The sequence below is a fragment of the Coregonus lavaretus genome (assembly GCF_964263955.1).
Source record: "Coregonus lavaretus genome assembly, chromosome: 16".
Taxonomy (NCBI): domain Eukaryota; kingdom Metazoa; phylum Chordata; class Actinopteri; order Salmoniformes; family Salmonidae; genus Coregonus; species Coregonus lavaretus.
The window spans coordinates 39,671,163-39,698,735 of record NC_140003.1 but is presented as its reverse complement, the minus strand read 5'-3'; the positions used below and the strand labels follow the sequence as shown (position 1 = coordinate 39,698,735).

Sequence of the window (27,573 nt, the reverse complement as noted above, 5' to 3'; positions counted from 1 at the left end):
AATATAGGGGTACAGGGTGTCATAAAATAAATAAAATAAAAACATTGTTGTCAAACACTCGCAGTGACTGAAACACGTCAATGTAACCAGTCCCATTCTATTGGTGGATGATTGACAGAACACAGAGAAGTTACAGATCAGGGTTGGGGTCAATTCCTTTTCAATTCAGTCAATTCAGGAAGTAAACAGAAATTCAAATTCAAATGTACCTCAATGCTTCTCTATGAGAGGAATGTGGAATTGGAATTTCAGTTGACTTTCAGAATTAAATGAACAGAAATGGAATTGGCCCCAACCTTGTTGCAGAGTTTCGAAAGCCTCCCCCTATCGTCACGGCAACACCAATCAGTGGTACTGCATCTGTACGGACCGGCCAATGAGGAGGAAGAGGAGTCCGGCCAGCTGGCAGAAGGAGATGCCGACGGGGGCGAAGAAGAAGGACAGGCCGTAGTGGATGGTGAGGTCGAAGGTGGGACACACAGAGGAGCGCTGGTGGGACAAATAGACCTGCACCACATACATCCCCTCCACCCACAGCACATACATCCCCACCACACCCAGCAGGAACAGAGCTGAGGGGATGGAGGGGGAGAGAGAGATAGGCAAGGGTGAAAAGGTGTGTGTGAGAGAGAGAGAGATGATGGGAGAGAGAATGGTGGGCGGAGAGGTGGAGATAGAGAGAAAAAAACAGAGGGAGAGAGAGAGAGAGAGAGAGAGAGAGGAACAGAGTGAGAGAGAGAGAGAGATGACGGGAGAGAGTTAGAGAGAGACTCACTTTTTCTTTCTTTAAATGATACATTCTCATTTCACCTTGCCCACGATACAAAACAACACATTTTAGTCATTTAGCAGACGCTCTTATCCAGAGCGACTTACAGTTAGTGCATACATTTTTATTTTACATACCCCCTGTGGGAATCGAACCCACAACCCTGGCGTTGCAAACGCCATGCTCTATCAACTGAGCTACATCCCTGCCCTCCCCTAACCTGGACGACACTGCGCGCCGCCCCATGGGTCTCCCAGTCGCTCTGGATAAGAGCTACGGCAGAGCCTGGATTTGAACCAGGATCTCTAGTGGCACAGCTAGCACTGCGATGCAGTGCCTTAGACCACTGCGCCACTCGGGAGTACAACACCACACATCACAATAACCAAAACCTGACCACTTCTACAACCGTATATCCATCCCATCTTCCCCAGCTGTACAGACACACCATATCTCCTGAAACATCTCCACACTTTTTATCATTTTATAGAACTCAAATTCCACGCTAAGGCGCGCCATTAAATAATAGTAAAGGGTCTGTTATCCCTCCACCTTTGACCCTGTTCCTCCTTGTTAGCCAAACCTTGCCTGAGCAAACAGAAAATTAAACAACACACATTCTCCTTATTTGAATACCTGTACCCCATTAAAAACATCCCAACAGTAAACTCCACCCCCAACCTCTCACACAGACATTCCAACAGATACATTAATGGCGCACACAGAAAACACATTAATCACAGTTCCACTCATGACACAGAAAGGACACCCCTGTCCAACTCCCGGGTCAACCCGTGCCAACCAGCTGTTTGTGGCCAGGGCTCCATGTAGAACCCTCCACTGGAGGTCCCCTGACCTCCTTGGTACTGGGAGTTTGTAGAGCCCCCTCCATCTAAAACATAACATACTCTCTGCCCCACATACCCCCTGCCACTGATGTGCCTTCACTCCTGTTAGGCTCCTAATGTTCCTTAATGCAGAGGTTGTAGAGGGCTTTACCTCCCACCCCCTCAAGGGTTAAAACCTAACAAGTTCTCCAGACCCCCTTGCCAGTCCCCAGTCTCTGCCGTCAGCTGCAGTGGCGGAAACATTGGTGGCCCCTCCCTATTTGGCCGCTCAAACACCCCCCTTTACCGGCTCAGACAGTGCCTCCTGGACTTCCCCGAGGAATCTCTCCAGCAGCCTAAGAGATGTTAGTCCTGTTTGTTGTGCCAGGACTTCCGGGGTTTTCCACCCCTCCTCTCCCAGCAGTCGCAGGTCACCCAGCCTTAGTAAACCCGCTGCCATCAGTCGCCTCTGCAGGGTGGCCGACTGAACTTATCTCAAAAGGATGGCTGGGTTGTTGAAGATAGGCTCCTCCCACACCCACAGCCCAGGCTCCACACCCCCTTCTCGTGTGGGCCTTAGCAGCTGCCAGGCCCTCAGCATCACAGAGTAAAAATCAGAGAGACCTGCTGTACTCAGCCTCTCCAGCCTCATGAGGAACAGCTGTCGGTCCAACCCTAATCTGCCAGCTCTCCTCAGCAGTGTGCATGCTGCTTCCCTCCAGCCGACATCAGTATGGTACAGCAGTGTCTGAGCCGCCTTTAGTCGGAATGCAGCCACCCTGCTCTCCAGTTCCACCAGGCCCTTTCCTCCTTTGTTTATGGACATATACAACACTGCCGCCCTCAGACAGTAATGGCCCGACCAGAAAAAATCCACCAGCTTGCGTTGCAGTTCTGCGAGCAGACCGGCAGGGGGGTTGAGGACAGCCTTTTATGCCACAGGGAAGATACCACCAGGTTGTTGATTATCAGCACCCTCCCTCTATATGACACTTGGGACAGGAGCCACCTCCACCTGGCCAGTCTTGACACCACTGCCTGTGACAGAGCTTTGCTCTTGCCCCAGTTCACTTTAGCTGACGAAGTTCCCTCGTACACCTTCAGACGAGTCTCTAGTGCCTGCATATCCTGACCATCCCTGACCATCACAGAAATGTAATCTGCATACGCTTACACTGCTATGCCTGTCAACACACCCATGCCTGTCCAGCACACTCCTTGCAGTCTCCTGCATAGCAGGCCCAAAAAAGGCTCAATGGCTAGTGCATATAACTGCCCCGATAGAGGGCATCCTTGTTTAATGCCCCGCCTCACCCAGACTGGCCTACTGAGCCCCCCACCCACCTTGACCATACATGACGCCCCAGCATACAACATCTTCACACAGGCCAAAAACCTTTCCCCAAACCCAAACACAGACATCACATTAAACAGATACTCATGGTCCACTCTGTCAAAAGCTTTCTCTTGATCTAGAGAGACCAGTCCAAAGTTCACATTAGAACCTCTCGACAAGTCCAAGATGTCCCTGATTAAGAACAAGTTGTCCGTGATTGAGCGTCCCGGGTACACAATATGTCTAGTCCTTGTGTACTATAGAGTCCAGATGGGACTTCAGTCTGTTAGCGAGGACCTTGGCAAATATATTGTAGTCCGCACAGAGCAATGCCGCAGGCCTCCAGTTCTTAAGTTCACACAAGTCCCCTTTTTTGGGCAGGAGAGTCAGAGCCGTCAGAGCTCATCGGCAACTCTCCTACCCCGATGCACTCACACAACACGCAAAAGAAGTCCAGTCCAATTATTCCCCAGAATTTTTATAAAACTCCACTGGGAGTCCATCGACCCCAGTGCACGGCCGGGGGACATCTGGGTTTGCCAGTTCATGGGACAACAGGGGAATGTCCATTTCATCCCTCTGTGCCAGAGAGAGCTTAGGGAGTTCTGCAAACAAAACCTGAGCACACATAGGATCACACAGTTCTGCCCTATACAACTCAGCATAAAACTCCGCTCCCGCATCTCCCCACCACAGAGGTCACCCGCCCATCCGACAGCCGTAGACAATGCATACACTTGGCTTCACCGCTCTGTCTTTCCAAACCAAACCAAAGAAGAAGGAGCTGGGAGCATCCATCTCCTTGAGCATGGAGAACCTAGCTCTTAGTGCTCCATTTGCTTTAACCTGGAAAAAATTGCCCAGGTCCCAACGTAATTCAGCTAAATTAGCCTGGAGGCCTACATTGCCTTGCCCCACCAGCTCTACCTCCAATTCACTGATACTACGCTTAAGTTCCCCCAATACTCTCCTAGCCTCTGATGATGAGAGAGCTGTATACTGTTGACAGAAAAGCCTAATTTTGAGTTTTCCCACATCCCACCACTGATTCAGAGACTCATACTCCTCTCTTCGCTGTCCCCACCTTTCCCAAAAGCCTAATTTTGAGTTTTCCCACATCCCACCACTGATTCAGAGACTCATACTCCTCTCTTCGCTGTCCCCACCTTTCCCAAAAAGTCTGGAAACAGAGCAAAAGGTGGCATCTTGTAAGAGCTTTACATTCAACTTCCAATAGGATGCCTTCCGAGGCCCTGGTGAAATAGACAGCCGAGCTATGGTTATGTGGTGATCAGAGAAACCCACCGGGAGAATGATAGTGCCCAACAGCCTATTGCTCTGATTCCTAGACATGTAAAACCGATTGAGTCGGGCTGCACTCAACCTAGCCCCAAAGAACTTCACTCATGTATACTGTCTTGTGTTGGGATGTCTAGTTCTCCAAACTTCCACTAGGTCAAACTGATTAATGATGTCCCTTAACACCCCCACGGAGCCTGAATGAGGCTCCTCCCCATTTCTGTCTTTCGTAAAATCCATCATACAGTTCCAGTCCCCGCCGACCACCAGCGTCTCCTCGGGCGCTACCTGTGAGAGTTCCTGTCTAAGACACCCAAACAGATGCCCCCTCTCTCCCCCTGTGTTAGGCGCATACATATTTATAAGGACAAAACCACTGTTCTTAATTTCTGCTTTTACTACAAGCAGTCTACCCCTACACACCTCCTTTGAGGAGCACAATTTTACGGCCAGACAGTGCAAAAAGGACTGCCACCCCTGCACTAGCATTTGTTCCATGGCTCAGCACACTTGCCCCTTTCCACCAGAGCCCCCAAACGACTTCATTCACCACATCACTATGCGTCTCCTGCAGAAACAACACCTGTACTTTTTTTTGTTTTACATATTCACCCAACAGACTCCTCTTTCCTGCATCTCTGGTGGCATTTATATTAAGCGAGCCTACCCGAAGAGTCTCCATAAGAAGTGGGAGAAAAGCAAGCAAAGAAAGAGACCAATAGCAAAGCTCAAATAGCACCAGTGACTGAAAAAACGATTCATCTAAACACCATCTGAAGGTAGACCTTACGTACGGTTGTGACCCATGCCCCTCATTTTCATAGCGTGTTGTACTGATCTTACAAACTTCCCCGGATCACAAAAAAAGCTTCAAGATAAACCTTTTTCCCTTTAGTCTCATTCAGGAAACTTGACAATTCCCTCACCGTGTACTTTGACCCCTCTCCCTGACTGGCTGTCAGCTCTGGACCCATTGAGGAGGAGTCTGAAAAGAAAGCCTCCTCATCTTCCTCTTCCTCAGACTCACCTTCCTCCTCCTCATCTCCATCTCCCATCCTGACCACCTGCCCTTTCTCTCTAGTCGGGGCCTCCCCCCCAGCACCAGGAAAAGGTTCCTTGGTGCCTTTCATCACACCAGCCTCTCCCCTCCCACCTCCTTTCTTCTCACCCTTTTTCCTCTTCAGCTTCCCCACTCTACTCCTCATCCACTAGCATAACCTGACTACCATCCATGACATGACTAGACCCAGTCTCAGCTACACCACCATCCATGACATGACTAGACCCAGTCTCAGCTACACCACCATCCATAACATGACTAGACCCAGTCTCACCTACACCACCATCTATAGCATGACTAGGCCCAGCCTCTGCTCCCTGCGTCTCATGGCCCCCTGCACGTTGACCTCGATTTCTCCCACTGGCGCTTGTACCCTCACCTTGTCTACGGCCTTTATGTGGGCACGTCAAAGCTCTTATGCCCCAAATTCACTCAAAGCACCGTAGACTATCTGTGCTGACAAACCCTGCGTAGGGCCCATTCCCATGCCTCACTTTAAAATGCACATTTAACTGTTGCTCATTGTTGTTCAGAAACATGAACACTTGCTTTCCGGAACAAAACAACATGCTTAACGGCATCTGCCTGTACACGGAACCACTAGCAAACAACTCAGCTCTTTCCGGATTTGATCATCCATAATAAACGGAGGCAGATTTGCAACTACCACCCGAGTCGAAGGAGTCGAAAGAGGAAAAATCGGCACCAACACATTCCTTACAAATATTCCCCTAGCAATGAGCCTACTCACCTAATTTGCTTTTTTCATGAACACAACCACAACTTTGTTCATTGTGGATGCGGAATGTATAAATTCAGCTCCTACCTGTTCGCCAATCGCGAGCAGAACCTCCTCCACCTTAATTCCATTCTCAGGAACAGCTGAATCCATGCCGTAACGACAGCGTCTCCTCCGCGCTAGGCTGTGAAGCCATCACGCACACCACACCATTCAAACCCCAGGAAACTACAAACTCTGTCCTCTTCCTCCCTAACTTTTAAAAAGAAAACAGTGGGTATCGCTAAACTAACAGTCCATTAACCCTCCACCATAGAAAATAAAAATTTAAAGAATCAAGAAAATAGGTAAGGACAGAGCCCTCCACACGGACTCTCAACTACAAAATACTCACAGCATGCACTGAGAGAGAGAGAGATGATGGGAGAGAGAGAGAGAGAGAGAGAGAGAGAGAGAGAGAGAGAGAGAGGGAGAGAGAGAGAGATGATGGGAGAGAGAGAGAGAGATGATGGGAGAGAGAGAGATGATGGGGAGAGAGAGAGATGATGGGGAGAGAGAGAGAGCGAGAGAGCGAGAGAGAGAGAGAGAGAGAGAGAGAGAGAGAGAGAGACAGACAGAGAGAGAGAGAGAGCGAGAGAGGCCGACTTTAATTTGAATACACAAACACAAGCACATGTGGACACTCACAATCTCATAGTAGGCTACATACAGTGCCTTCGGAAAGTATTTAGACCCCTTGACTTTTTTCACATTTTGTTACGTTACAGCCTTATTCTAAAATTGATTAAATAAATACAATTCCTCAGCAATCTACACACAATACCCCATAATGACGAAGCGAAAACAAGTTTTTTGAAATGTTTGCAAATGTATTAAAAATAAAAAACAGAAATACCTTATGTACATAAGTATTCAGACCCTTTGCTATGAGACTCGAAATTGAGCTCAGGTGCATCCTGTTTCCATTGATAATCCTTGAGATGTTTCTACAACTTGATTAGAATCCACCTGTGGTAAATGCAATTGATTGGACATGATTTGGAAAGGCACATACCTGTCTATATAAGGTCCCACAGTTAACAGTGCATGTCAGAGCAAAAACCAAGCCATGAGGTCGAAGGAATTGTCCATAGAGCTCCGAGACAGGATTGTGTAGAGACACAGATCTGGGGAACGGTGCCAAAAAAATTCTGCAGCATTGAAGGTCCCCAAGAACACAGTGGCCTTCATCATTCTTAAATGGAAGAAGTTTGGAACCACCAAGACTCTTCCTAGAGCTGGCTGCCCGGCCAAACTGAGCAATCAGGGGAGAAGGGCAACGACCCTAAGCACACAGCCAAGGCAACGCTTCGGGACAAGTTTCTGAATGTCCTTGAGTGGCCCAGCCAGAGCCTGGACTTGAACCCAATCGAACATCTCTGGGGAGACCTGAAAATAGCTGTGCAACAACGATCCCCATCCAACCTGAGAGAGCTTGAGAGGATCTGCAGAGAAGAATGGGAGAAACTCCCCAAATACAGGTGTGCCAAGCTTGTAGCGTCATACCCAAGTAGACTCGAGGCTGTAATCGCTGCCAAAGGTGCTTCAACAAAGTACTGTTTTTCATGGACGACTAGAATTAAATCTGAGGCCGGTAACATCAATAGTGAGGACAAACCCAGCGAGCCTCTCTCCTTCCACACTGAGTCCAAACCTACAGTCAGTGGGTCCTGATTGTGACAGTGGAGCCCAGTTTGCTAAGCAGGATCCAGAGATGGCATCAGTGAAGCTGGAAGACTGCAGTCAAACACTGAAGCTGAATGTCAACATTAAAGATGAAGAAGAGGAGGAGAAGACGGGGAAATCTGTTTCTCATGGTAAGAGCAGGTTCTATCTAACTAAGTTTGTTGTTCGTTCCAACTTCCCACTGTGCATGAAAAGTTGCAGTAGAACTGTTTCTTGATGAACTGTTTCAATAAGATGGTATGTTATTCCATGCTACTCAGACTTGCATGGTTTGACACCAATTTTGTCAGCATTTGTTTTATTCACTGGGCTATCTGGAGTGATCAGAGAGTAGACTAAAGAAGTGAAGTAGACAAACTGCCAGTGTTTTAAAGTTCTAGGAAATGAGTCTGTGTAGTGTCTAACCCCTGTTATAGTGAGTGGAGGTTGTGGCTCAGTTGGTTGAGCATGGAGCTTGCAACGCCAGGGTTGTGGGTTCGTTTCCCACGGGGGGCCAGTATGAAAATGTATGCACTCACTAACTGTAAGTCGCTCTGGATAAGAGCGTCTGCTAAATGACTAAAATGTAAATGTCAATGTACTGAGTAATGGGTCTGAATACTTATGTAAATGTAATATATCCATTTTTTATTTTGAATAAATTAACAAACATTTCTGAAAACCTGTTTTTGCTTTGTCATTTTGGGGTATTGTGTGTAGATTGATGAGGGGAAAAAACTATTTAATCTATTTTAGAATAAGGCTGTAACCTAACAAAATGTGGAAAAAGTCCAGGGGTCTGAATACTTTCTGAATGCACTGTATATGCAATGACATATAATACACACACACACACAGAGAGAAAAGCACTTATTGATTGCAGAGTCATATGCAGTGGCATTGTGAGTCTGTTGAGACACTGGAAAGGGGAAGTGGTAGGCGTGCGTGCAGACTTTGGCGTGTGGCTGATTGGCTAGTGAGAGACAAACAAACACATTGTTACATACATTAAATCATATAATATTATACTACTAATATGACGGCAACAACAAAACTATACCCACTGGGCACAGATGTCAGTTCAACGTCTAGTTTTGATTTACATTTTGTTGAGCTGTCAACTAACATGAATTAAACGTCAAATCAACCAAAAATGCCACCATGTCATTGGATATCCGTTAAAAGTTAGGTGAAAAAAATTATGAAATTCCCTTACCTTTTGCAAATCCAATCAGTTTTCCACTTTGCTTCAATGTAATTTTTGTTGAAATGACGTGGAAACAACATTGATTCAACTATCCTCTCCTCATCAAGGGCCCTTATATTACAAAGCATGTACTAGTAGGATCTATACAGAGAACAAGCTGGCATAGTTTTACCGTTCTATCAAATGCATTACATTTGATAATTGCATGAAATGTCATCTAACTTGTACTCAAACACTCTATTTTTTCTGTTTCGTCTCTCTTTCTCCTCTCGCCCGCTCTCCTCTTCCTTGTGGAATTCAGCAGACTCTCTCCAGGTCGTTCCCTGAGCTTGAGGGTGTTTGTGACAATGACTGTCAACACGTCTCATCAGATGACAACGGAACTGAATAACAGCACATGCAGCCTTTCCACAGAGTCACATGACCCGGGAATAATATCACATGATAGGGGTCTCGTAGCACTTCAAGGCATCAAGAAGTCACATTCGATAAACGAGCGGTGCTCATGTCTCTGCCCTAACAATTGGAGCCGTTGTCCCCAGTGGTGTAAAGTACTTAAGTAAAAATACTTGAAAGTACTACATAAGTAGTTTTTTGGGGGTATCTGTACTTTACTTTACTATTTATATTTTTGACAACTTTTACTTCACTACATCCCTAAAGAAAAAAATGTAGATTTTACTCCATACATTTTCCCTGACACCCAAAAGCACTCGTTACATTTTGAATGCTTAGCAGGACAGGAAAATGGTCCAACTCACCCATTTATCAAGAGAACATCCCTGGTCATCCCTTCTGCCTCTGTTCTGGAGGACTCACTGAACACAAAAGCTTCGTTTGTAAATTATGTCTGCTGTCACGGATTCTGCCGAGGCTGCCCCTCCTCCTTGCTCGGGCAGGTTTCGGCGTTCGTCGTCACCGGAGTACTAGCTGCTGCCGATCTATGTTCTATGTTTCTATGTTCTACCTGTTGTGTCAGATTGTTTCACACCTGTTGCCCATCTTGTGATTACTCCGCCCCTATTTAACCCTGTGGCTCCCATTGTGTTCTGTGCGTGTTTGTTGCTTGTACTCGTATGTCATTGGTGAGCGGATGTATTCCTCCCTGCGTGGAGGCTTCTTGTTTCTTTACGAGCTTTAGTAAAGTTACGTTTTTCCCTTGAGTTCTGTGTCCTGCGCCTGACTTCAGTCTACCGCATACACCGACATCGTGACAGAAACACGCACCACAATGGAGTCAGCAGGAACGACTGGATCTACCGAGACGATGGAGGAACGAGTCCAACGTCAAGGGACGATCCTCCAGAATCTCGGTGAGACGATGGAACGAGTTTTCCAGATGATGGAGCGATTGGCGAGAGGTGGTATCCCTTCACCATGTTCCACCACACCACCACCTGCTACACTGGCTACCACTTCGCCACCTGGGTCCAGTGGGATTCGGCTCTCGCTCCCAAGGGCATATGACGGTACACCTTCCGGGTGCCAGGGATTTCTCCTCCAGGTAGAGCTCTACCTGGCCACCATTCACCCGGCGCCCTCGGGATACGAGAGCGTGTCCGCCCTCATCTCCTGTCTATCGGGGAAGGCGCTTGAGTGGGCTAACTGGTGGAAATGTCCATCCGGTTGGATAACCTGTTGGCAGCCCACGGACGTTCTGATGGGGGCCTGTCCATTTCATCTTCCAGCACCTCCGAGCCTACACCTATGGAGCTAGGGGGTGCTGCAGGTAGGGAGACTGGGAGAGAGACTGTCCCCTTCACCAAGTGTGGCCGCAGAGGACACACTGCTGGTCGGTGCAGGGGAGATTTCTCAGGAGGTCGAGGCAGCAGGCAGAGCACTGGTCGACCGTCTCAGGTGAGTAGGCACCCGACTCACCCAGAGTTCCCTGTTGCTAATATGTGTATCGACATTATGTTTCCAGAATTTGCTCCTCATTCCCAGCATAAGGCGCTAGTAGATTCAGGCGCGGCTGGGAATTTTATTGATCGCCAGTATACACGTAGCCTAGGGATTCCCACAGTGTCTGTTGATAAACCTTACCCTGTTCACGCCTTAGATAGTCGCCCGTTAGGGTCAGGCATAATCAGGGAGGTCACCGCTCCTCTGCTGATGATGACGCAGGGGGGTCATGAGGAGAGGATTAGCCTCTATCTGATTGATTCTCCTGCGCATCCTGTGGTGTTGGGACTTCCCTGGTTAGCCATTCATGACCCCACTATTTCATGGCAACAGAGGGCTCTCAAGGGATGGTCCAGTCAGTGTTCAGGGAGGTGTTTAGGAGTTTCCTTGGGGGCAACTTCGGTGGAAAGTCCAAACCAGGTTTCCACCATGCACATTCCTGCAGAGTATGCCGATTTGGCTATCGTCTTCAGCAAAAAGAGGGCGACTAAATTACCACCCCATCGTCCAGGGGATTGTGCGATAAATCTCCAGGTAGGAGCTGCACTTCCCCGGAGTCACGTGTATCCTTTGTCTCAGGAGGAGAAGGCGGCTATGGAGACATATGTCACCGAATCTCTGAGGCAGGGATACATTCGGCCATCCACTTCACCCGTTTCCTCAAGTTTCTTTTTTGTGAAGAAGAAAGATGGTGGGTTACGCCCGTGCATTGATTACCGTGGCCTAAATCAGATTACCATCAAGTACAGCTATCCATTACCTCTAACAGCTAGTATGACGGAATCATTGCACGGGGCACGCTTTTTCACAAAATTGGATCTCAGGAGCGCATACAACCTAGTGCGTATCCGTGAGGGAGATGAGTGGAAGACGGCATTTAGCACCACCTCTGGACATTTTGAGTATCTGGTCATGCCATACGGGTTAATGCTCCTTCAGTTTTCCAATCATTTGTGGATGAGATTTTCAGGGACCTGCACGGACAAGGGGTAGTGGTGTATATTGATGACATCCTTATATACTCCGCTACACGTGCCGAGCATGTGTCCCTGGTGCGAAATGTGCTTGGAAGACTGTTGGAGCATGACCTGTATGCTAAGGCAGAGAAATGCCTGTTCTTCCAGGAGTCCATCTCTTTCTTGGGGTACCATATGTCCGCGTCAGGGGTGAGGAAGGAGAGTGACCACCCGTTTTGTTTTCACCCTTTCTTACAGGCCAGGTTCCCAGAACGCTAAGGCAGATGCTCTGTCCCGACTGTATGACTCAGAGGGGAGTTCCGTGGAGCCCACTCCCATACTTCCGGCGTCGTGTCTGGTGGCACTGGTGGTGTGGGAGGTTGACGCAGAGATCGAGCGGGTGTTGCGCAGTGAACCCACTCCTCCCCAGTGTCCAGAGGGTCGTGTGTACGTACCGCTTGATGTCCGCGATCACCCTCCTCTGGTCATCCTGGTATCGGTCGGACAGTGCACTGTCTTAGTGAGAAGTACTGGTGGCCCACCTTAGCTAAGGACGTGAGGGTTTATGTTTCCTCCTGCTCGGTGTGCGCCCAGTGTAAGGCTCCTAGACACCTGCCCAGAGGGAAATTGCAACCTCTATCCGTTCCACAACGACCATGGTCCCACCTATCGGTGGACTTCGTGACGGATCTTCCCCCCTCACAAGGGAACACCACGATCCTGGTTGTTGTGGATCGGTTTTTTAAGTCCTGCCGCCTCATTCCGCTGCCCGGCCTCCCTACGGCCCTACAAACAGCTGAGGCCCTATTTACACACGTCTTCCTTCACTACGGGGTGCCTGAGGATATAGTGTCTGATCGGGGTTCCCAGTTCACCTCTAGGGTCTGGAGGGCGTTCATGGAACGTCTGGGAGTCTCGGTCAGTCTGACCTCAGGATTTCACTCCGAGAGTAACGGGCAGGTGGAGAGAGTTAACCAGGAGGTGGGTAGGTTTCTGAGGTCGTATTGCCAGGACCAGCGGGGGGAGTGGTCGGTTTACCTCCCCTGGGCAGAGATAGCCCAGAACTCCATCCGCCACTCCTCCACTAACCTTTCTCCGTTCCAATGTGTATTAGGTTATCAGCCGGTCCTGGCACCTTGGCATCAGAGCCAGATCGAGGCACCTGCGGTGGATGAGTGGTTTCGGCGCTCGCAGGAGACCTGGAACGCTGTCCATGTACGTCTGCAGCGGGCCATCAGGCGGCAAAAGGCGAGCGCCGACCGCCACCGCAGTGAGGCCCCGGTGTATGCACCGGGGGACCGGGTCTGGCTCTCGACCCGAAACCTGCCCCTTCGCCTGCCCTGCCGGAAACTGGGTCGGCGGTTTGTGTGGCCATTCAAAGTCCTGAGGAGATTGAACGAGGTATGTTATAGGTTACAACTTCCTACTAATTATCGTATTAACCCCTCGTTCCATGTGTCTCTCCTCAGGCCGGTGGTAGCTGGTCCACTCCAGGAGTCGGAGATACGGGAGGTTTCTCCGCCCCCGCTGGACATCGAGGGGGCACCGGCGTACTCGGTTCGGTCCATATTGGATTCGAGGCGTCAGGTGGGGGGCCTGCAGTATCTCGTGGAGTGGGAGGGGTACGGTCCGGAGGAACGGTGCTGGGTTCCTAGGAGGGATATCCTCGATCCATCCATGTTGAGGGATTACCACCGCAATCATCCCACTCGCCCCGCGCCGCGTCCTCCTGGCCGTCCCCGAGGCCGGTGTCGACGCACGGCTGGAGCCGCGCGTCGGGGGGTACTGTCACGGATTCTGCCGAGGCTGCCCCTCCTCCTTGCTCAGGCAGGTTTCGGCGTTCGTCGTCACCGGAGTACTAGCTGCTGCCGATCTATTTTCTATGTTCTACCTGTTGTGTCAGATTGTTTCACACCTGTTGCCCATCTTGTGATTACTCCGCCCCTATTTAACTCTGTGGCTCCCATTGTGTTCTGTGCGTGTTTGTTGCTTGTACTCGTATGTCATTGGTGAGCGGATTTATTCCTCCCTGCGTGGAGGCTTCTTGTTTCTTTACGAGCTTTAGTAAAGTTACGTTTTTCCCTTGAATTCTGTGTCCTGCGCCTGACTTCAGTCTACCGCATACACCGACATCGTGACATCTGCTTCTTGTAGTGTGCCCCTGGCTATCCGTAAATTGAAAAAACAAGAAAATATGCCGTCAAGTTTGCTTAATATAAGCAATTTGAAATGATTTATACTTGTAATTTTACTTTTGATACTTAAGTATATTTTTGCAATTAAATTTATTTTTGATACTTAAGTATTTTTAAAACCAAATACTTTTAGACTTTTACTCAAGTAGTATTTTACTGGGTGACTTTCACTTTTACTTGAGTCATTTTCTATTAAGGTACAGTGAGGGAAAAAAGTATTTGAACCCCTGCTGATTTTGTACGTTTGCCCACTGACAAAGACATGATCAGTCTATAATTTTAATGGTAGGTTTATTTGAACAGTGAGAGACAGAATAACAACAAAAGAATCCAGAAAAACGCATTTCAAAAATGTTATAAATTGATTTGCATTTTAATGAGGGAAAAAAGTATTTGACCCCTCTGCAAAACATGACTTAGTACTTGGTGGCAAAACCCTTGTTGGCAATCACAGAGGTCAGACGTTTCTTGTAGTTGGCCACCAGGTTTGCACACATCTCAGGAGGGATTTTGTTCCACTCCTCTTTGCAGATCTTCTCCAAGTCATTAAGGTTTCGAGGCTGACGTTTGGCAACTCGAACCTTCAGCTCCCTCCACAGATTTTCTATGGGATTAAGGTCTGGAGACTGGCAAGGCCACTCCAGGACCTTAATGTGCTTCTTCTTGAGCCACTCCTTTGTTGCCTTGGCCGTGTGTTTTGGGTCATTGTCATGCTGGAATACCCATCCACGACCCATTTTCAATGCCCTGGCTGAGGGAAGGAGGTTCTCACCCAAGATTTGACGGTACATGGCCCCGTCCATCGCCCCTTTGATGCGGTGAAGTTGTCCTGCCCCCTTAGCAGCATTCCTCCTCCTCCAAACATGGCGAGTTGAGATGATGGTCTCATCTGACCACAACACTTTCACCCAGTTCTCCTCTGAATCATTCAGATGTTCATTGGCAAACTTCAGACGGCCCTGTATATGTGCTTTCTTGAGCAGGGGGACCTTGCGGGCGCTGCAGGATTTCAGTCCTTCACGGCGTAGTGTGTTACCAATTGTTTTCTTGGTGACTATGGTCCCAGCTGCCTTGAGATCATTGACAAGATCCTCCCATGTAGTTCTGTGCTGATTCCTCACCGTTCTCATGATCATTGCAACTCCACGAGGTGAGATCTTGCATGGAGCCCCAGGCCGAGGAAGATTGACAGGTCTTTTGTGTTTCTTCCATTTGCGAATAATCACACCAACTGTTGTCACCTTCTCACCAAGCTGCTTGGCAATGGTCTTGTAGCCCATTCCAGCCTTGTGTATGTGTACAATCTTGTCCCTGACATCCTTGGAGAGCTCTTTGGTCTTGGCCATGGTGGAGAGTTTGGAATCTGATTGATTGATTGCTTCTGTGGACAGGTGTCTTTTATACAGGTAACAAGCTGAGATAAGGAGCACTCCCTTTAAGAGTGTGCTCCTAATCTCAGCTCGTTACCTGTATAAAAGACACCTGGGAGCCAGAAATCTTTCTGATTGAGAGGGGGTCAAATACTTACAGTAGGGAAAAAAAGTATTTAGTCAGCCACCAATTGTGCAAGTTCTCCCACTTAAAAAGATGAAAGAGGCCTGTCATTTTCATCATAGGTACACATCAACTATGACAGACAAAATGAGAAGAAAAAAATCCAGAAAATCACATTGTAGGATTTTTTATGAATTTATTTGCAAATTATGGTGGAAAATAAGTATTTGGTCAATGACAAAAGTTTCTCAATACTTTGTTATATACCCTTTGTTGGCAATGACACAGGTCAAACGTTTTCTGTAAGTCTTCACAAGGTTTTCACACACTGTTGCTGGTATTTTGGCCCATTCCTCCATGCAGATCTCCTCTAGAGCAGTGATGTTTTGGGGCTGTCGCTGGGCAACACGGACTTTCAACTCCCTCCAAATACTTTCTATGGGGTTGAGATCTGGAGACTGGCTAGGCCACTCCAGGACCTTGAAATGCTTCTTACGAAGCCACTCCTTCGTTGCCTGGGCGGTGTGTTTGGGATCATTGTCATGCTGAAAGACCCAGCCACGTTTCATCTTCAATGCCCTTGCTGATGGAAGGAGGTTTTCACTCAAAATCTCACGATACATGGCCCCATTCATTCTTTCCTTTACACGGATCAGTCGTCCTGGTCCCTTTGCAGAAAAACAGCCCCAAAGCATGATGTTTCCACCCCCATGCTTCACAGTAGGTATGGTGTTCTTTGGATGCAACTCAGCATTCTTTGTCCTCCAAACACGACGAGTTGAGTTTTTACCAAAAAGTTCTATTTTGGTTTCATCTGACCATATGACATTCTCCCAATCCTCTTCTGGATCATCCAAATGCACTCTAGCAAACTTCAGACGGGCCTGGACATGTACTGGCTTAAGCAGGGGGACATGTCTGGCACTGCAGGATTTGAGTCCCTGGCGGCATACTGTGTTACTGATGGTAGGCTTTGTTACTTTGGTCCCAGCTCTCTGCAGGTCATTCACTAGGTCCCCCCGTGTGGTTCTGGGATTTTTGCTCACCGTTCTTGTGATCATTTTGACCCCACGGGGTGAGATCTTGCATGGAGCCCCAGATCGAGGGAGATTATCAGTGGTCTTGTATGTCTTCCATTTCCTAATAATTGCTCCCACAGTTGATTTCTTCAAACCAAGCTGCTTACCTATTGCAGATTCAGTCTTCCCAGCCTGGTGCAGGTCTACAATTTTGTTTCTGGTGTCCTTTGACAGCTCTTTGGTCTTGGCCCTAGTGGAGTTTGGAGTGTGACTGTTTGAGGTTGTGGACAGGTGTCTTTTATATTGATAACAAGTTCAAACAGGTGCCATTAATACAGGTAACGAGTGGAGGACAGAGGAGCCTCTTAAAGAAGAAGTTACAGGTCTGTGAGAGCCAGAAATCTTGCTTGTTTGTAGGTGACCAAATACTTATTTTCCACCATAATTTGCAAATAAATTCATAAAAAATCCTACAATGTGATTTTCTGGAAAGAAAATTCTCAATTTGTCTGTCATAGTTGACGTGTACCTATGATGAAAATTACAGGCCTCTCTCATCTTTTTAAGTGGGAGAACTTGCACAATTGGTGGCTGACTAAATACTTTTTCCCCCACTGTATTTCCCTCATTAAAATGCTAATCAATTTATAACATTTTTGACATGTGTTTTTCTGGATTTTTTTTATGTTATTCTGTCTCTCACTGATCATTTCTTTGTCAGTGGGCAAACGTACAAAATCAGCAGGGGATCAAATACTTTATTTCCCTCACTGTATCTTTACTTTTACTCAAGTATGACAATTGGGTAGTTTTTCCACCACTGGTTGTCCGAATAGAAACGCATTGGGTTTATTTTGGACAGATTTTGGCGGGAGTGAAACCTCTCGCTTCGCCTCTTCCTCTCTGCTGTCGTGAATTGTTTGCATTGTTTCATACTGGCCCTGTACTGGCCAACATGTAAATGAGAGAAAGCAATAGGATAGAGTGAAAGACCAATGAGAGAGAGAGGGAAAGTGGAGAGTGGAGTGAAAGACCAATGAGAGAGAGAGGGAAAGTGAGGAGTGGAGTGAAAGACCAATGAGAGAGAGAGGGAAAGTGGAGAGTGGAGTGAAAGACCAATGAGAGAGAGAGAGGGAAAGTGGAGAGTGGAGTGAAAGACCAATGAGAGAGAGAAGGAAAGTGAGGAGTGGCGCATATTGAGCACGGCCAATACCCCAGTGTTCTACTTTATACAAGTAGTGAAGTATTATCTGACTTACTGATCCAGAACTTCAAGATGGTGTGGTCGTCCAGGTTGCCCCCGAAGGAGCACCTCCAGAAGAAGCCCTTGTGGTAGAAGGTGGTGTCTGGGGGGAACCCCATACCGGGTTTCACCAGAATCATGTCACCACGCTGGGGGGAAGATAATAATGGTAACACATTAGTAGAACACTCCATCATAAGGCCTTCATGTTACAGTTATAACAATGACATAATAACACATCATAAACTTCTTGTTCTATCTTCTTCTTCACATTTGACCTCTTATTTTCTTAGAAAATACATAGTGAATCAGCTATTGACTTCTCAGCCCCACGAAGTACCACTGTAACATTAGCCATAATGTCATGTGTGTCATGTCATGTCCACGCCAGCTGGTTCAGGTGAATGTTGTCAGAGTATGTAGTGCTACTGCTAAAGCTGGTGACTCTAAAGTCAAGGGCCACACTGAGGGAGCACCCTTAACTTCCTGTGGGGTTGTGAGAAGTTTGTTGAGACAGCATGGAGAGACCTCTCTACTCACTAGAACAGCTGCTCTCATTCCCCCTTTCTCTCCTATTCCCCCTTTCTCTCCTATTCCCCCTTTCTCTCCTATTCCCCCTTTCTCTCCTATTCCCCCTTTCTCTCCTATTCCCCCTTCTCTCCTATTCCCCCTTTCTCTCATATTCCCCCTTTCTCTCCTATTCCCCCTTCTCTCCTATTCCCCCTTTCTCTCCTATTCCCCCTTTCTCTCCTATTCCCCCTTCTCTCCTATTCCCCCTTTATCTCCTATTCCCCTTTCTCCCCTATTCCCCTTTCTCTCCTATTTCCCCTTTCTCTCCTATTCCCCCTTTCTCTCCTATTCCCCCTTCTCTCCTATTCCCCCTTTCTCTCCTATTCCCATTTCTCTCCTATTCCCCTTTCTCTCTTATTCCCCCTTTCTCTCCTATTCCCCTTTCTCTCCTATTCCTCCTTTCTCTCCTATTCCCCTTTCTCTCCTATTCCCCCTTTCTCTCCTGTTCTCCTGTCCTACTATAGACTATTCCATTCTCTGTTTTGACTATTCCATTCTCTTTACCCTTTCAGAAAAAATATCCTCTCTCCCTCTCTCTCTCTCTCTCTCTCTCTCTCTCTCTCTCTCTCTCTCTCTCTCTCTCTCTCTCTCTCTCTCTCTCTCTCTCTCTCTCTCTCTCTCTCTCTCTCTCTCTCTCTCTTTAGGACAGAACACTGATGTTCCCATGGAAAAATTATATGTCTATGTGTAGGAGTGTGCATGGCACTGCTACTACATGGGTATATACAGTGGGGAAAAAAAGTATTTAGTCAGCCACCAATTGTGCAAGTTCTCCCACTTAAAAAGATGAGAGAGGCCTGTAATTTTCATCATAGGTACACGTCAACTATGACAGACAAAATGAGAAAAAAAATCCAGAAAAATCACATTGTAGGATTTTTTATGAATTTATTTGCAAATTATGGTGGAAAATAAGTATTTGGTCAATAACAAAAGTTTCTCAATACTTTGTTATATACCCTTTGTTGGCAATGACACAGGTCAAACGTTTTCTGTAAGTCTTCACAAGGTTTTCACACACTGTTGCTGGTATTTTGGCCCATTCCTCCATGCAGATCTCCTCTAGAGCAGTGATGTTTTGGGGCTGTCGCTGGGCAACACAGACTTTCAACTCCCTCCAAAGATTTTCTATGGGGTTGAGATCTGGAGACTGGCTAGGCCACTCCAGGACCTTGAAATGCTTCTTACGAAGCCACTCCTTCGTTGCCCGGGCGGTGTGTTTGGGATCATTGTCATGCTGAAAGACCCAGCCACGTTTCATCTTCAATGCCCTTGCTGATGGAAGGAGGTTTTCACTCAAAATCTCACGATACATGGCCCCATTCATTCTTTCCTTTACACGGATCAGTCATCCTGGTCCCTTTGCAGAAAAACAGCTCCAAAGCATGATGTTTCCACCCCCATGCTTCACAGTAGGTATGGTGTTCTTTGGATGCAACTCAGCATTCTTTGTCCTCCAAACACGACGAGTTGAGTTTTTACCAAAAAGTTATATTTTGGTTTCATCTGACATTCTCCCAATCCTCTTCTGGATCATCCAAATGCATTTTAGCAAACTTCAGATGGGCCTGGACATGTACTGGCTTAAGCAGGGGGACACGTCTGTCACTGCAGGATTTGAGTCCCTGGCGGCGTAGTGTGTTACTGATGGTAGGCTTTGTTACTTTGGTCCCAGCTCTCTGCAGGTCATTCACTAGGTCCCCCCGTGTGGTTCTGGGATTTTTGCTCACCATTCTTGTGATCATTTTGACCCCACGGGGTGAGATCTTGCGTGGAGCCCCAGATCGAGGGAGATTATCAGTGGTCTTGTATGTCTTCCATTTCCTAATAATTGCTCCCACAGTTGATTTCTTCAAACCAAGCTGCTTACCTATTGCAGATTCAGTCTTCCCAGCCTGGTGCAGGTCTACAATTTTGTTTCTGGTGTCCTTTGACAGCTCTTTGGTCTTGGCCATAGTGGAGTTTGGAGTGTGACTGTTTGAGGTTGTGGACAGGTGTCTTTTATACTGATAACAAGTTCAAACAGGTGCCATTAATACAGGTAACGAGTGGAGGACAGAGGAGCCTCTTAAAGAAAACGTTACAGGTCTGTGAGAGCCAGAAATCTTGCTTGTTTGTAGGTGACCAAATACTTATTTTCCACCATAATTTGCAAATAAATTAATAAAAAATCCTACAATGTGATTTTCTGGATTTTTTTTTCTCAATTTGTCTGTCATAGTTGACGTGTACCTATGATGAAAATTACAGGCCTCTCTCATCTTTTTAAGTGGGAGAACTTGCACAATTGGTGGCTGACTAAATACTTTTTCCCCCACTGTACAGGGTATATTATATACAGTGTCTGTGGTTTGATAGTGTTGATATCATGCAGACATTTCTGTGTCATTGCTCATCATGACTGTAAGTCGCTTTGGATAAAAGCGTCTGCTAAATGGCATATTATTATATTATTATTATTATTATCGTGACAACCTGGATCTGCTATAGTGGGTGATATTTGATATTCAACTCCATGTCATTGGGGGTTGTAAATACTGACATTTGTATTTCTATCACTTGGGAATCCAATATATCTCAATCGCTGGATGGTTGAAGAGCAACTGCATTGAAAAGTGTCTTATTTCACTAGCAGCCCCTACAGTAGGTAGTCATATATACCAGAGGCCTACACAGGGGTGGACATTTTGATTGGTGGAATCAGGTGCGTTGGACCACACACCGTGTTAGACCTTGACCCCGACACCACTTCCTCTAAGAAGACTTTAACCAGAATAGGAACAACTCGCCTTGACCTCCATGGCTCACCTCAGTCCCTGACCAGCTGACCCTCCCAGACAAACGCTGACCCCTAACCCCTAACCCTCAATTCAGCAAATACAAAACAAGACAATAGTCTTATCCAATGTTACCCCCAATATTACACCAATGGCTACCTTCCTCAGCGCCTTTGTCTTTCATGACCACAGATATGAAGAGACAGGAGGACCAGGATAGGGAACATCCAAGAGGCCACACCTTGCCTTGCTTGCTTGCACCTGCTGTTTCTACCTGCTGTAGAGCTGCCTGTTTCAATGAATCACAATAACACCAAAAAGTAAATACTTATTTCATGATTACTACACAGGTAATTAGTGGGCTATAGTAAATACTAAGTAAAATTGGACTACAATATTTGAAGCATAAAAACCACAACAGATCTCATTATGGTAATCAGAAAGGTCCATGTTAAAATAAAATAAAAATGTATTTGTCACATGCTTTGTAAACAACAGGTGTAGACTAACAGTGAAATGTTTACTTACAGGCCCTTCCCAACAATGCAGAGAGAAAAATATAAATTATAGAAAAATTTAAAAAATAATGGCACAAGGAATAAATACACAATGAGTAACGATAACTTAGCTATATACATGGGGTACCAGTACTGAGTTGATGTGTAGGGGTACGAGGTAATTGTGGTAGATATGTACATACAGGTAGGGATAAAGTGATCCTTACCTCTATGGCGACGCCCCCAGGTCCCATAGTTCCGTTAGATTCTTTGTCACATGTTTCCGAAGCCAGGAGCCAGTAATCCGTCCCGAAGGAGAGGAGGACAAACACGGCCGCCAGAGCCCCAAACAGCCCCGCGAAGAACAGAGCCACACTCAGCTTCATGGTGCAGTACTGGCCAGACAGACAGTCACTGTATGGAGACCCTCGGGCCAATCAACTATTCCCAGTGTTGCAATATATTCCAAGCTACGATTCTTCTTCCACAGTGGAATACCACTTTGCTGTGTATTGTCCAACAGTGGTCTTATCCTGGCTCCTATCTTCTCTGTTTGTGGGCTGCTGAGGACAGGAATGGACTGGGCTGGGCTGGACGAGACAGTCAGGAAACTGACAGTGGCGTGGATCCCTCCCCCTGTGATATTTTGGGGGGCTGATTGAAGGTGCCTGCTGCACACACTCTCCCCACTGTCACAGGAGTGGTCTGGGGTGGATTTTTTATTCATCCACCATGGCAGAAGAGGAGAATCCAGACTCATCCACCATGGCAGAAGAGGAAGATCCAGACTCATCCACCATGGCAGAAGAGGAGGATCCAGACTCATCCACCATGGCAGAAGAGGAGGATCCAGACTCATCCACCATGGCAGAAGAGGAGGATCCAGACTCATCCACCATGGCAGAAGAGGAGGATCCAGACTCATCCACCATGGCAGACAATGAAGTTCCAGGCCCCTCGGCCGCTGAAGAATGCCGGCACAGTTGCAGAATGTTCTCACTGATGTCCATCTTGAGGAAACATTAGCGCAGTTGAAGGTTTTACAGGATAATCAGCTGTATACCTGCAACAGGTATTCAGCATCGCAGCTGTCTGATAAAGTTCTTAGGATGGAAACAGGACTGCTACTCCAAGTCAGATGGATCTGCAGAAGCAAATCTACTCTGTGTACCGTTCAATGCACTCCTTCAAACTACTCTTGGGAGTTGCACCTAATGCGGTGATACCATAGAGCAGTGATCTGTATCCAGGATCTATATCGGACAAAGCCATTGTCCAGAAGTCGGGGTTTGAGAAGATCTTCACGTCTGGAGACATGATTTTGGCAGACAAAGGCTTCTTGATCCAGAACTTGATGCCTACAGAAGTTACTGTGAACATTCCTCCATTCCTGAACCACGGAAGGTTTACAGAGAGTGAGATACTTTTCACAAAATAAATAGCGAGAAACAGGATCCATGTTGAGAGGGCAAATGCTCGACTAAAATATTAAAAAATCCTGAGATTCATCCCACCTTATCTGCGTTGCTATAGTAATGTGCTGGTGCAGACTTGCTGTGTACCTGTAAACCTCCAAGACCCACTCATCAGAGAAGTAGCTGTTGATTGGGAAACAAGAACAAACAATGAGACATGAGGATTGGGTGTTGAGGAACCACTTGTCACATTGTCCAAGGTGGGTTTGTGTTATGATCATCAATGCATTTATTTTCTGTCCAGATAAAGATGTTGATACAGCATTGAAAAAGACCCACCACTGACCAACTGTCTCTTTGTTATCCAGTCCAACAGGAGTGCATCCCTCAGGCTTTCCGGTGCATGGACATCCTGTGCCAGTGTGATCCGAGCGCAAGTGTCCAGTTGTAGAGACTACTGCAGATCAAGCCTGTGGACGGACAAGTCAGTAACTCATCAAATGTGATTCAATATTGTGTACAGCAATGAATTTGAAGCTATACTATATACACAAAAGTATGTGGACACCCCTTCAAATTAGTGGATTCGGCTATTTCAGCCACACCCGTTGCTGACAGGTGTATAAAATCGAGCACACAGACATGCAATCTCCATAGACAAACATTGGCAGTAGAATGGCCTTACTGAAGAGCTCAGTGACTTTCAACGTGGCACCGTCATAGTATGCCACCTTTCCAACAAGTCAGTTTGTCAAATTTCTGCCCTGCTAGAGCTTCCCCTGTCAACGGTAAGTGCTGTTATTGTGAAGTGGAAACGTCTAAGAGCAACAACGGCTCAGCTCATAGAACGAGACCGCTGAGTGCTGAAGCGTGCAGCGCGTAAAAATCTTCAGTCCTTGCAACACTCAGTTCCAAACTGCCTTTGGAAGAAATGTCAGCACAAGAACTGTTCGTCGGGAGCTTCATGAAATGGGTTTCCATGGCCAAGCAGCTGCAAGAGTTTGAGGAAGGCCCTTTCCTATTTCAGCATGAAAATGCCCCCGTGAACAAAGCGAGGTCCATACAGAAATGGTTTGTCGAGATTGGTGTGGAAGAACTTGACTGGCCTGCACAGAGCCCTAACCTCAACTCCATCGAACACCTTTGGGATGAATTGGAACGCCGACTGCGAGCCAGGCCTAATCGCCCAACATCAGTGCCCGACCTCACTAATGCTCTTGTGGCTGAATGGAAGCAAGTCCCCGCAGCAATGTTCCAACATCTAGTGGAAAAGCTTCCCAGAAGAGTTGAGGCTGTTATAGACTGTTATAGTATGAAAAATGTATGCACTCACTAATAGTAAGTCACTCTGGATAAGAGCGTCTGCTAAATGATTAACATGTAAAAATATAAAATAGCAGCAAAGGGGGGAACAACTAGCAGGTGACGAGCAGGTGTCCACATACTTTTGGTCATGTAGTGTATATATAATCCCCTGGGGCCCCAAATGCGGTAGTCCGGCCCTGTGTCTCAGCTGTTCTACTGTAAATCAACACAGTACATACAGAAGCACCCTGATATTCACCCTCCACACCCCTTTAGTCCCATTGGGAACCATGGGTAAACAAAATTCCGGTAGGCCTGTAGTCAATAAACAGAGGCGGACTTAGCATTCCCACATGGTGTGTGTGTGTGTGTGTGTGTGTGTGTGTGTGTGTGTGTGTGTGTGTGTGTGTAGTCCCTACATTAGAGCGGATAAGTGAGGGCCTGAAGAGGACGAGCGTGAGGAAAGGAATGCCCTCATCTATCTGCTAGAATAGCGTGAGACATGCCAGTGATAAGACTGCGAGCACATCTCTGCGACGAAGGACATGCTAGAGAAGTGGAACGCGTAGTGAGAAGGGGAAGCATTTAATGTTCCAGCCACACCCAGTAGGTGGAGTAGAAGCAACCACAAAACATCCCCATCTATCTATATTTAACCCATCACAAACAAAAGCCTTTATAGGCCTATTGCATACTATTAATGCCTTTTATAATCAGTCCGTCTACCTGTGATGATGTGGCTTTGCGCCAGCCTTGCACAGTCAAAACATGTCATTTTTCAGCAAGTGCAGCTCAAAGGTAAATAGCCGTACTACACTGAGAATAGTGTTTTACTATAAAAGTTTATTCTAGGTTATTCTTAGTATTCTGGATCTATTTGTATGTATTCAAGCTGACTGCTGAACACTGAACACCATGCTGTAAATAAAACACCTGGCTTTACATGAAAGACTGTTGTCCAGCTGTGACACTCTGGCTCCGGGACGTTTGTATTTGAGCCAGGGTGTATTTTGTGTTGTTGGGTTTTGGTTTGGTTATGTTGGGCATTTGGGTGTATTTCTATGTTCTAAGTTCTGTCAGTGTTGCAGAGGACTTCACGTATCGGTCTTGTTTTGTTGTTTTGTTCCAGACTTTGAATTAATAAAGTCATGTTTCTTGGACACGCTGCGCCTTGGTCATACTTGGACGACATAGACCCTCGTGACAGAAAAACCCACCATAAGAGGACCAAGCAGCGTGTCAAGCGGCAACAGGATTCATGGACGCCTATCAAGGATTCATGGACTTGGGAGGAGATACTGGATGGAAAGGGTCCTTGGGCACAACCGGGAGAATATCGCCGCCCTCGTGAAGAGCTGGAGGCAGCTAAAGCCGAGAGGAGGCGGTATGAGGAGGCAGCACGGAGTCAAGGCTGGAAGCCCGTGGGTACTACCCAAAAATTTCTTGGGGGGGGGCTTAAAGGGAGTGTGGCGAAGTCAGGTAGGAGACCTGTGCCTACTCCCTGGACTTACCGTGGAGAGCGAGAGTACGGGCAGACACCGTGTTACGCAGTAGAGCGCATGGTGTCTCCTGTACGCAGGCATAGCCCGGTTCGACACATTCCAGCTCCACGTATCGGCCGGGCTAGATTGAGCGTTGAGCCGGATGTCATGAAGCCGGCCCAACGCATCAGGCCACCAGTGCGTCTTCTCGGGCCGGCGTACATGGCACCAGCCTTACGCATGGTGTTCCCGGTTCGCCCACATAGGCCGGTGCGGGTTATTCCACCTCCCCGTACTGGTCGGGCGACGGGGAGCATCAACCCGGGTAAGGTTGGGCAGGCTCAGTGCTCAAGGGGGCCAGTAAGCCTGCACGGTCCGGTATTTCCGGCGCCACCTCCCCGCTCCAGCCCAGTACCACCAGTGCCTACACCACGCACCAAGCCTCCTGTGTGTTCCCCGAGTCCTGTGCGTCCTGTTGCTGCTCTCCGCACTAGCCCTTATGTGCGTCCCCAGGGTCCAGCATACCCTGTTGCTTCTCCCCGCACTAGCCCTGAGATGCGTGTCCTCAGCCCGGTACCTCCAGTTCCGGCACCACGCACCAGGCCTACGGTGCGCCTCAGACGGCCAGAGTCTGCCGTCTGCCCAACGGGGCCTGAACTGCCCGTCTGCCCTAAGGCGTTTGAACTGGCCGTCTGGACTGAGCCTGCAAAGCCGCCCGTCTGCCATGAGCCTTCAGAGCCGTCCGCCAGACCGGAGCCGCTAGAGCCTTCCTCCAGACAGGATCAGCCAGAGCCTTCCGCCAGACAGGAGCAGCCAGAGCCGTCAGCCGGCCATGAGCAGCCAGATCCGTCAGCCAGCCATGAGCAGCCAGATCCGTCAGCCAGCCATGAGCAGCCAGATCCGTCAGCCAGCCATGAGCAGCCAGATCCGTCGGCCAGCCATGAGCAGCCAGATCCGTCAGCCAGCCATGAGCAGCCAGATCCGTCAGCCAGCCATGAGCAGCCAGATCCGTCAGCCAGCCATGAGCAGCCAGATCCGTCGGCCAGCCATGAGCAGCCAGATCCGTCGGCCAGCCATGAGCAGCCAGATCCGTCAGCCAGCCATGAGCAGCCAGATCCGTCAGCCAGCCATGAGCAGCCAGATCCTTCAGCCAGCCATGAGCAGCCAGATCCTTCAGCCAGCCATGAGCCGTCCAGCCAGGATCCGCCAGAGCCGTCCAGCCAGGACCCGCCAGAGCCAGCCAGCCAGGATCTGCCATTGAGTCCGGTGCTGTCCCTTAGCCCGGTGCTGCCCCTTATCCTGGTGCTGCCCCTTAATCCGGTACTGCCCCTTAGTCCGGTGCTGCCCCTTAGTCCGGTGCTGCCCTTTAGTCCGGTGCCGCCCCTTAATCCAGTGGGGTTTAGTTGGGGGGTGGTCATGTGGAGGAGGCTACGGAAGCGGATAGTGACTAAGGTGGGGTGGGGACCACGACCAGGGCCAGAACCGCCACCGTGGACAGACGCCCACCCAGACCCTCCCCTAGACTGTATGCTGGTGCGCCCGGAGGTCGCACCTTTAGGGGGGGGTACTGTGACACTCTGGCTCCGGGACGTTTGTATTTGAGCCAGGGTGTATTTTGTGTTGTTGGGTTTTGGTTTGGTTATGTTGGGCATTTGGGTGTATTTCTATGTTCTAAGTTCTGTCAGTGTTGCAGAGGACTTCACGTATCGGTCTTGTTTTGTTGTTTTGTTCCAGACTTTGAATTAATAAAGTCATGTTTCTTGGACACGCTGCGCCTT

The 27,573-nt window shown here is 47.9% G+C and overlaps 1 protein-coding gene across 1 annotated transcript; it reads right to left on the bottom strand.

Annotated features, from left to right (window-relative positions):
• Window positions 1–307: 307 nt before the first annotated feature.
• Window positions 308–21,980, bottom strand: tmem182a (transmembrane protein 182a; the record flags this gene model as incomplete). The annotated part of the gene is made up of 4 exons (XM_084179720.1): window positions 308–572; window positions 8,591–8,707; window positions 17,767–17,899; window positions 21,822–21,980. 4 exons carry the CDS (start codon window positions 21,978–21,980, stop codon window positions 346–348), a joined length of 636 nt encoding a protein of 211 aa, XP_084035846.1. The 3' UTR covers window positions 308–345.
• Between the last annotated feature and the right edge of the window lie 5,593 nt (window positions 21,981–27,573).